This window comes from Trametes versicolor, assembly GCF_000271585.1.
Source record: "Trametes versicolor FP-101664 SS1 unplaced genomic scaffold TRAVEscaffold_2, whole genome shotgun sequence".
NCBI lineage: Eukaryota > Fungi > Basidiomycota > Agaricomycetes > Polyporales > Polyporaceae > Trametes > Trametes versicolor.
The window spans coordinates 829,801-840,474 of NW_007360322.1; the positions used below are offsets into that span (position 1 = coordinate 829,801).

The 10,674-nt window shown below is 58.6% G+C and overlaps 3 protein-coding genes across 3 annotated transcripts; 2 read left to right on the plus strand and 1 right to left on the minus strand.

The window, feature by feature from the left end:
• The first annotated feature begins 1,618 nt into the window (after window positions 1–1,618).
• TRAVEDRAFT_26304 (uncharacterized protein) lies at window positions 1,619–2,821 on the plus strand. Its single transcript, XM_008035338.1, has 2 exons — window positions 1,619–2,600; window positions 2,661–2,821. The coding sequence occupies exon 1, from the start codon at window positions 1,641–1,643 to the stop codon at window positions 1,848–1,850; it is 210 nt and encodes a 69-aa protein (XP_008033529.1). The 5' UTR covers window positions 1,619–1,640; the 3' UTR covers window positions 1,851–2,600; window positions 2,661–2,821.
• Window positions 2,822–5,653: 2,832 nt separating this feature from the next.
• On the minus strand, window positions 5,654–7,049 carry TRAVEDRAFT_112541 (uncharacterized protein; the record flags this gene model as incomplete). The annotated part of the gene is made up of 2 exons (XM_008035953.1): window positions 5,654–5,777; window positions 5,836–7,049. The coding sequence occupies 2 exons, from the start codon at window positions 7,047–7,049 to the stop codon at window positions 5,654–5,656; spliced, it is 1,338 nt and encodes a 445-aa protein (XP_008034144.1).
• A 419-nt stretch (window positions 7,050–7,468) lies between these two features.
• Window positions 7,469–9,344, plus strand: TRAVEDRAFT_43001 (uncharacterized protein; the record flags this gene model as incomplete). Its single annotated transcript, XM_008035556.1, has 2 exons — window positions 7,469–7,822; window positions 7,896–9,344. The coding sequence occupies 2 exons, from the start codon at window positions 7,469–7,471 to the stop codon at window positions 9,342–9,344; spliced, it is 1,803 nt and encodes a 600-aa protein (XP_008033747.1).
• Window positions 9,345–10,674: the final 1,330 nt, after the last annotated feature.

Consider the following 10,674-nt stretch of genomic DNA (forward strand, 5'->3'; position numbering starts at 1 on the left):
TGGGGCGCCGCCCACCACGTAGCTCGTATAGCATGGTGCTGGGTGGGCGCCGAGATGTCATAGATCCTCGGGGCATCCAACGATGTTTCCTCAGCTCGCTGCTCCGCGGACACGACCCAGCGGCCATATACGATGCTGGCAGTACGTCTTCGCGCCCCTGCCTCGCTCGCTCTCTCTTCGCTAACAATATGTTTCTCTCAGTCGTCGGCACCGCTACACAGGAAGTGAAGCTGAGAGATCGGGCTGTCTTCGTGACGGCGCTATTTACCCTACCCTTCTATCCGCCTCAGATACCGACCCTCCACTCCGCCCATGCGGAGCCTGCGCAGTGCGCATGCGCCCCCGACTGTCTGGTGTTGTACGTCGCATTTTTTCTCTGCTATTTCGCTCTCACTGACGCGCTATCGGCCAGCCGCTGCTTCCTGAAAGATAGGATGACCTTACACTGGGCAGCAGCACGGGGTGCCCTCAACACTCCCTCCCGACCTTCCCTTTACCCGGGCTACACGAATGCCAGGATGCAAGAGATCGTTCAACTCGGCGTCATAGTAACCGCTCGATCGACCTCAAGCTCCTGCCCGCCCCTCGCGGCTACGTGTCCCAACCGTCCCCGTCCGCCCACTGCCAACTGTCTAGCGTTGTACGTCGCATCTGTCTTCTTACATCTTGTTCTTACTGACGCGACATTGCCCAGCCGCTGCTTCCTGAAAGATAGGATGACCTTACACTGGACAGACCATCCGACCATGCCCCCACCTCACCCGGGCTACACGAATGCAAGATGCGAGAAGTCTCTCAACACGGCGTCATAGTAACCGCTCGATTGACCTCAAGCTCCTGCCCCGCCCCTCGCGGCTACGTGTCCCACCCGTTCCCGTTCGTACCCTACGTTGTATTCCAGGATCCGAGAGTCCAGTCGCTATTTTCCCAGTCGCCCCACGAGCGCGCCGATTCACGTCTAGACGCTGCCTCGACTGTTACGCGTTCCAACTAGTTTCTGTCCGTGCCGCATGTTGTTTACAATGTAGCGCACCGGGACTTGGAATCAAATATGAAAATCTGTACTCTCGTCTATCTTTCTGCATGATGTTCGATCTAGCGCAAATCTTGCCACCAACGTGACAAGTACTGAAGACCTACGTACGGCCATCCATTTCCTGTCCAGACAGCTCAAAAATCCTAAAAAGCAGCCGAAATACGTCCGTCTGGCATCGATGTTCCTCCGACACTGGCGTACCCGAGATGGACCACTTTAGCAAGTCGACTTTCCACCGAGCCATGCCTCCCCGGTCCACGCCACAGAGCGACGGGAAGAGCACGAGCAGCGCACGCGCGACCCGGTCGGCATCGGGGAGCGCGAAGTGGTCGCAGTGCCCCCCGCACGCAAGGATGAGGTTCCGCAAGTTCGTCTGCCGTGGGCGGTTGTCCGCCTCCGCGGCGGCGGCATACGCCTCGAGTGTGACGAGCTCCTCCTCGGACATGCTTGCGGCGAGAATGTTGCAGTAGAAGAGGGCAGGGCAGCGCTCGGCGAGGTTTACGAGCGCGGGCAGGGAGGGGCGCGCGACCGTTTGGCCGTGTGGGTCCCACTGAATCGGGGGCTCGGTGGGTATGGGGGGTACCACAGTATATTCAATAGCGATATGTTGGAGGTGCGGCCACGCGCGGCTCATTTGGGCGACGTCGGCGTCGGAAATGGACAGGACCCTGCTCCAGCAGGCGATCTCCAGGTGCTCCAGGGCGTGCAGGTCAGCGAGGGGCGCGAAGATGTTGAAGAACGCGGCATAGAAGAGCTCGCCGTTCACTCCAATGGTTCCCCACTCCGGGGTATGGTTAAGGACGAGCCGGCGTAGCGAGGACGCGTTTTGCTTCCAAGGGAACGTATTGAGAAGTGCAGGGACCTCGGTCCGGAAGGTGGATGGGCTACTGCTAATGTTGACATCCTGCAGCGAGGTCGAGCTGATGGAAGAGAGGATCTCGGCAGCCTGAGGGGGTGGCGCTCGGAGTTCTAGCGTGCGCAGGGCGGGGAAGGCACTGGCGGTATACACCTGGCCGCCTATGCCCGACATACTTCGGCGTTCCTTTGCGCTTGTCTCGCACGAAAGGAATAGGCATTCCAGTCTCTTGAGGGCGCCTGCTTCGTAGATCATGGATCGACAACGAGACCACGAGAGCGCAAGATGCAGCATACGCAATCTGGGGAAGAGGCTCAGGGGCAAATTGTGGGTGAACGATCTAGCATCTGCGCGGATGCTCAAGCGCTGTATGCCGCCGCACGATTCCGATATGGCCTTCAAGTCGTCCAATATGTGCGCGCTGAACGGTCGTCGTAGTATCCCATTGTACACCGAGATAGTCGACAGGGTAGGGCTTATAAGAGCATGGAGAAGCCGTGTTTGAACGCGATTTCCGCGCGGTTCGTTGAATATGATGGACCGGAGAGTGGGGAGGATAGGCACCCCCGCGTTCGCATGCAGGAGAAGAGGGATGTACGGCTCTTCGAAAAACGCTGCACGGGTGTTCCTGAGGTTTATACACCGTACCCTGCGAACGCAAATTTTCCACCTCTCCCACTCCGCAGGAGTTGGCTCTCTTTCAAGGACCTATTTAGAGGTATAAACGTCAGCCTCCCATTAATAGCTGTGTTGTCCTTGAAGACCTACGTGGTTTGAGATGGGGGAGAGTTTTAAAAACTCGTCAACTTCGCGAGCCTTTAGGAGCCCCGCAGTCTTATGACATCCCGGGAAAGGATAGAAGAGAGGGTGAAGGCCGGGGTATAGAACTCGCCAAAGGACACTAGACGCGGGCTCCGTGAAGTCTTTGCAAGTCAAGGCGGCATTTGCGAGGGTCTTCCCGCGTCGATATACCTCCCATGAGTAGTGTTTGAAGCGTTCGGAGGGGATCTCTCCAAGTTGTACGATGTCCAGTTGTGGGAATGGGGAAAGATGCTCGAACAGCTCGAAGAGCAGATCAGGGTTGGATAGCGCAGCCGCCGCGGCTGAGCCGAGACGTGTCTCGGACATGATGTCGCGGAGGGTCGCTCGTTGTTGAAGTCGACGGCGTCAAGCAGAGCCACGCACGCTGTACGGCAGGGGAGATGACAGAGGGTGGAGAGTAAGGATGAGCATGACATTGGTAGGGCCGGATATAATGCGTACTATACGTACTACGGCGGGTGGCAATCGGGGTGCTGACGGCGTGCACTGCCAGTGATGCGAGCATGTCTCGGCTGGGGAGACGACTCATATACTGTGGCTGATCGAATATGACTCCCTATCGTCAGAGTCAGAAAATTCTGTGGGGGATGGAGAACGTGTTGCAACTTGAAGTATATTGGTATCACGGGAACGTGGGCGAGTGACCTACACTTACGGCATGCCTCATAGGGCGTCTCCTTTCCGCTCCCAGACCTTGCGCTCGTCCCATCACCATCGGTGCTGCAACAGCCCTCCGCACAAGCCATCGCCACGGCGCACGGCCCATATCAGGCGGCAGCATACGAGCACCCAGCACACTTGGAATGCGAAGCAGTGCCGGTGGACACCGTCGTCTTTCAACACCAGATGTCCTGCTTCGTGCAGGCGCACACCCGAAGATTCACGTCGAACTGTGAGGAGGGCGGTGTTTGACTGCGATGGGCCGCTGCAGTGTAGGCTACAAGGGTGGCGAGGTGCGTGGTCGTCGTAGATATCGCTTTATCGGTCGGCTTCCGAGTCCAAAGTGACCGGGGCGAGGCCGTGGCAAGGCCGTCTGCGCAGACGAGAACTAGCCCCAGTATGTCGAAGCGACTGCGAACCACCGTGTACGACGGGGCGTTACGACTGCTCTGCCAAAAGCCAAGCGAACTCTAGCGTGCTGCCCCAGGTCGCTTCCACGGCCAGCTATGGGGTGCTGGGGAGCTTTGCTACTGTCGGATTTAAGGCAGTCGCGTAGCCTCGTCAGGTGAGGCTGCAGGTTCCGACGTTTAGTACTGGGGAGTGGTGGCTGCTGTGCGTTTTGCCAGCGCGTTAGCTGCATATGCTTATTGTCGAGATCCAGTCGAGTAAGAGGGGCGATTGACGACTTGCGCTTCGACAGCCCTGGCAGCACACGTCCGAGCGTTTCGTGTGGCGCCCTTCGTGGGATTGCCCTGTGCACGCAGCGTGAGGAACGTGCATACCGGGTGTCGCTGTACCAATTTTTGGACATTAGATTCTCTAGCAGAACCAATATTGCTTTGCGTACTGTTCATACTTTCGAATGTATGCATGTATCGGAGACATAGTAGTGGTCGATGGAGTTGGCGGGAGTCGCTGAACCCTTGAAGTGCCGGCATGCTCAATGGTCTCTCTGAAGCAGATACTGTGTGATTTACAAGTTGAGGGGAAAGTCTAGACGAGCTAGTGGTGGTGGTATGGCGCAGGCTTGGGCAATAAAACATTCCGGACACGTGGCGCGACCGTGAAGTGAGTCCACCCAAAATAGGCAACTGAAGATGTTCAGGGGTTCCGCCTTCGTGCACGAAACGTCAATCGCTCCTGTCTTCCATTTCACTCGGCTCCGAGAGATTGACCTATATAAGCCGACTCAAAGGCAATGATAACCCCTGTCCACTCTTTCCCCCCGCACAAGCCGTCCCGCATGGCCGCCCTGGGTTACGATGCGACGACAAGGCTAGCCCATGCTGGGCGCCATCGGCCGCAACACTCCGCCCAGCATTATGCCCCGCGCTGATGCTGCCCGTAGAATCATTCTGAGCCGGGGGTCGGCAGGATGAGGAGGGCGGCGGAGGGCGACACCCTTCTATGAACCGGTACGTCTTCGCCCTGCATTTCCTCGCAGCTGTGCTCTATCGCTCGGATCCGGGACGCGCACTCTGTGCGTTGTCCCAGGCAGGACGCTTGCGTTCTGTGCCGTGACGAGAGATGGTACCCTTACCGTCGCTCACGCGAGGTGGCTGCTCTTCGGAGTGGTCGCACGTGTGCAATGGGGCGGCGTCGAGTCGATGTAACACGGCGGGGGACGTCCCTGGATCTATACCTGTGAAAAACGACGACTAGCCTGGCGATGTGCCGCCCGCTCACTACTGTCGCACCGTGTATGAGTCCCACGAATAGCGCTCGGGAGGGGTCGAGCCGCAGTGCTGCCCCGTGTTCGCATTGACCCCGATGGTGCTGGGCCCGGTGGCGAATGAAGCAGTATGTGGAGTTCTGAGGGTTTTATGAGGCTGAGTTCGGGATAATTGTTTGGGTGGTCTGACGTCATCTCTTGTTGCATTTATCTGAGGACGAGGAGTACGGCTGCGAGGCGCGAGGCGATGTGATGTATCCGGAGCGTGTCCCCGTCTGCTGCGTGGCGCCCTTCGTGGGTTGCCCTACGCGTGGCACGCGCGGACATAGCGGCTGGTGCGTGCTGCTATAATTTTTGGAACATCGATCTCTTCGAGAGGCATTTCGGGTTGGCGTGGGCCAGAAGGGTAACGCCCTGAGAGAAGTACTGATTGCCCAGAAATTTGAATAATGTTTACAACAGGGTCCGGGATACAACAACATGGTCTATTACAGGCGCCGTCAGAAGATGTCACAGAGAAATATGACAGTGACGCACCAACAGAGTACACAGCGAGAGCGCAGGGAGCGGGTATAATACAACACAAGAGGTAGAAATGTTCGTAGTTTCACAATGTTGATGGACGACCTTTGTAGCGTTTGTAAGTCCGAAATTCATGGATCTCTGTCCAGAAAATGTCGATCTGGTCTTCAGATATGACCCCCGCCATAAGCTCGACAATCGCCATATCCCTAGGCAAGCAGTGAGATGAGCGTACGTACTACGGAACACATACAACACACGACTCACGTGAAACCACGACCTGCAATAGTGCCGTGTCCCATAAGCACACGACGCGGGACAACGTCGTCTGCGCGGACGGCAGCCCAGTAGCCCTGCAGCGTCTCGCGCTGGCTCTCGAGCGGGATGTGCACGATCCAGCTCACGCAACCGCGCGGGACATGCACGTCGCCCGTGATCTTCGTCGCCTCGACCGTCTCGAGGTCCTCATCGTGCGCGAGGTAGATGCACTCCGTCCCGTTCGGCCCATACGAGCCGTACCAGATCCCATCGAGTGCCGCAACCGACCACGCGTCCGCCGCAGGGTCCGCCCCGTGTATGATCGCACTTTTAAGCGGATAGTAGCGCGGCGTGCGCGCGTCGAGATTCGCGAACGGCAGCGCCGTCGCGTGCAACGCGAAGCAGGCGCACTGCGCGGCGGGCCGCGCGCAGCGGATGGAGATCGCGGCGGGCTTGAGCACCGCGGTCGGCGCGACGAAGACGGCGGGGAGGCGCGCGGCGGGGAAGAGCTTGATCAGCTCGCGGTGGTGCGCGGTCGTCTCGGGGAGCTCGGGCGTGTGCGGGAGGGCGCGGTGCGTGTCGTACCAGGGGGAGATGTGCGGGGGGAAGTCGGGGAGGTTTACCTTCCTGCGGTAGAACTGCAGGAACTTGCCTAGGTTCGTCGCGGAGAGCCGCACTATCGACGACCGGTGCCGCGAGGGTGGGGATGTGCCTTGGTCGCAGAAGATGTTGACGATGCCGGTGGCGTCTTGCACGCCGGGAGATGGATCCGGAGAGTCGGAGTCTGTGTTCGCGTCGGCGTCCGTGTCCGTGTCGCTTTCGAAGCTGAGCTTGACGGCGCGCACGTAGGTGGGAGGCGCGGGAGAGTCTGCGGGTGCCATAGAGGGGGAGGTCCACACCTCGCCAATGATCCCGCCCTGCTCGGTCTCGTTCCCGTTAAAGAGCCTGAACTCGAGTATCTTGCCATAGAATGGCGCGTCGTTTGCCCATAGCCCAATCAAGGGCCCGTACGGATGCAGGAGCCGGGCGAACACGGAGTAAGCGGACTGTCCGCCGAAGTAGGTGAGGTCGCGGACGCCGTACGACAGACACTCTCGTCTCCAGACCGAATCGTTTTTGAGATGTGCGCGCAGGGACTTGCATGTGCTGCAGAGGTGGACTAGGTCGATGATGGGGGTGAACTCGAGGAGGGTGTGGATGATGTCGAAGGGCAGTAGCTGCATGGCTGCGTGTGCGCCTGCATGTTCTGTTCCCTGGGTCTCTGTTCCTTGCGCGGCCTTAGACTGAGCGTCCTCATGATCTGACATCCAGCGTAGGAGGATGGAGAGTCGGGCTCAGGTGTGGTGGGAAGGAGGAGAGGCAGACGCGCGATCGAGGAGGGCCATCTCAGCCACAATGCTGTCGGACCTCGGGCCGCGATCGCTGCTTAAGCTTCGGGTAGCGCCGCCTGTGTAGCAGGCGTATATCAGCACCCGGGCGAACATAAGCAGCCCCTGGAGGAACACTACATATACACGTTATGTGCGGCCCCTTGAACACGCTGTTCGAGTCTTCATGCACTAAGTACCGTCACCACAAGTTGCGCAGCGTGTGCGTAGTTTTGCTCGCGGCGGCCGACAGGAACGACTCGACGACTCCCATCATGACCACGGATCTTAGTTCAGCCACAGCGATCGCGCTCTCAAACCCCGATCTCCTCTTCGCGCTTTTCGAGCACCTTGCTCTGTTCTCACATGGAGACCTCTTGAAGCCCGGCGATATTTCTTCTCAGCGCTTTTCGAGGGAGTCGTATCTACGCAGGCAGACCCTCATAAATGCCGCCTTGACCTGCAGAAGCTTCGCGGAACCCGCGTCGAGCGTACTTTGGCGAGTCCTGTACCCCGGCCTCCACCCTCTTTTCTACCCCTTCCCGGGGTTTAACAAGACCGCTGGAGTCCTAGAGTCCCCAGAGATTGACGATGCGGAGCAACTGTATATCTCCCCCATTCCAAACCACGTAAGTTCATGAAGCTGAAGTGTGTGCGGTAAACCACGGCAGGGGCCGTACTAACGATTTTATGCCCCAACAGGTTCTCGAAAGAGAGCCATCTTTTGCAGAGTGGGAAAGGTGGAAGATATGCGTCCGCAGGGTACGGTGTATTAACCTCAAGAACACCCGTGCAGCGTTTTTCGACGAGCCGTTCATCCCCCTCCTCCTACATGCGAGCGCTGGGGTACCTATCCTCCCTTCCGTTCAGTCCATCGCCTTCAATGAACCCCGCGGAAACACCGTTCAATCGCAGCTTCTCTGTGCCCTCGTAGGCCCCGCTTTGTCGACAATATCCGTGTACAACGCGACGCCGCATGCCTACAGCACACACATACTAGACGACATGGAGGCGATATCGAGGTCGTGCGACAACGTACAGCACATGCTCATCTACTCAGAGGTTAGATCGCTCTCCCAAAACTGGCCACTCATCCGTTTCCCCAGGCTGCACACACTGTACTTCGACTGCCTGTCTTGGTTTCCTTGTCGGTCCATGACCTCTCAACTCGGCGCTCTCAAGGAACTGGAGGAACTCGACATATCATATGAATTCACCTCGAGCAACGCTCAGAGCATGGCAGCTCTAGAAGACCCATCTCCCACCACCCCCAATGCCTTCCCCGCCCTGCGCAAACTACATCTCACGGCGTCAACGTTCCAAGCCGGGCAGATCATCTCTTCCATCAGCTCTACTTCGCTGCAGGAGGTCCGCATCAGCACCTATCAGCCCGTATTTCGAGCCGATGTCACTCCGTTAATGCAGGCGTTCCCCTGGAAGCAAAACGCGTCGTCGCTCCGCCGGCTCGACCTCAGCAACACCACAAATTGGGACACGCTCAATACAAGCCCGGGCGACCCCTTCTATGCCGCGCTCTTCGACATGTTCGCGCCGCTCGCCGAACTGCACGCCCTCGAGTACGTCGAGATCTCCTGCTGGAGCAGGCTTCTGTCCGTTTCCGACGCCGACGTCGCACGGATGGCCCGCTCGTGGCCAAACCTCCAGCGTATCGTCATTGCCTACTCCATCGTCCCCTTCGAGCCCGCCGAGCCCCCCATCTGGGACCCGTACGGCCTGCAGGTCGCGCGGCCCTCCCTCTCTGCCCTCGTCGAACTCGCCGAGCGCTGCCCCGCCCTGTTCTACTGCGAGATCCCCGCCGCGGACGTGTCCGAGTCGGAGCTCACCGCGCTAGAGGCGCGCGTCGCCGAGCCCCGCGACCGCCCACGGCAGACGAGCTTGCGCAGCCTGCTCCCCGCGCGCGGCGCGCACTGCGACCACTTCACGCTCTGCGACGTCGACCGGGTCGCGCGCGCGCTGCTTGCGCTCTTTCCGTCCCTCTACGGCGTCGGCAGGACCACCCGGAGACCGTCGCTCGAGTCGGGGAGGCCGTCGCGATATTCGTGGAGCGGACAGCAGAGGGATTCGGACGGCTTCCGGCTGCTCGAGAGGCTCTTTGAACTTTCAGAGCAGGTGGAAAACTTCGACGAGTAACGTGTGGTCTTTGTACTGACACGTCTGGGTCGGAATGAGCTCACAGCACGCCGCGTACAGATAGGGACACGCACAGTCCAGCGTCGGAACGAGAACAACGATAGTACCCATTGGGAAGTTTTCCGGACCCGTGCGCTGTCCTGGGGGTCGCACGCGAGTAGATATGTGTCCCGAGGACGACAAATATACTATGTGCGTTATGATATTAAGCTGACCATCTGTTCCTGCGAAAGGGCTGTGAGATATGGCCTGATAGTATGGCTTAAGCGCCTCAATGCGAATATTGTGCAAACGATGGATAGGGTGAGAGAACAGATTTTCATATTTGATTCCAAGTCCCGGTGCGCTACATTGTAAACAACATGCGGCACGGACAGAAACTAGTTGGAACGCGTAATAGTCGAGGCAGCGTCTAGACGTGAATCGGCGCGCTCGTGGGGCGACTGGGAAAATAACGACTGGACTCTCGGATCCTGGAATACAACGTAGGGTACGAACGGGAACGGGTGGGACACGTAGCCGCGAGGGGCGGGGCAGGAGCTTGAGGTCAATCGAGCGGTTACTATGACGCCGTGTTGAGAGACTTCTCGCATCTTGCATTCGTGTAGCCCGGGTGAGGTGGGGGCATGGTCGGATGGTCTGTCCAGTGTAAGGTCATCCTATCTTTCAGGAAGCAGCGGCTGGGCAATGTCGCGTCAGTAAGAACAAGATGTAAGAAGACAGATGCGACGTACAACGCTAGACAGTTGGCAGTGGGCGAACGGGGACGGTTGGGACACGTAGCCGCAAGGGGCGGGCAGGAGCTTGAGGTCGATCGAGCGGTTACTATGACGCCGTGTTGAACGATCTCTTGCATCCTGGCATTCGTGTAGCCCGGGTAGGGGGATGGTCGGAAAGGAGTGTTGAGGGCACCCCGTGCTTCTGCCCAGTGTAAGGTCATCCTATCTTTCAGGAAGCAGCGGCTGGCCGACAGCGCGTCAGTAAGAGCGAGATACCAGAGGAAAGGTGCGACGTACAACACCAGACAGTCGGGGGCGCATGCGCACTGCGCAGGCTCCGCATGGGCGGAGTGGAGGGTCGGTATCTGAGGCGGATAGAAGGGTAGGGTAAATAGCGCCGTCACGAAGACAGCCCGATCTCTCAGCTTCACTTCCTGTGTAGCGGTGCCGACGACTGAGAGAAACATATTGTTAGCGAAGAGAGAGCGAGCGAGGCAGGGGCGCGAAGACGTACTGCCAGCATCGTATATGGCCGCTGGGTCGTGTCCGCGGAGCAGCGAGCTGAGGAAACATCGTTGGATGCCTCGAGGATCTATGACATCTCGGCGCCC

Excerpts from the sequence above, each read along its gene's own strand:
- TRAVEDRAFT_26304 (XM_008035338.1), top strand. The coding sequence starts at position 1,641 with ATGTTGGAGGTGCGGCCACGCGCGGCTCATTTGGGCGACGTCGGCGTC.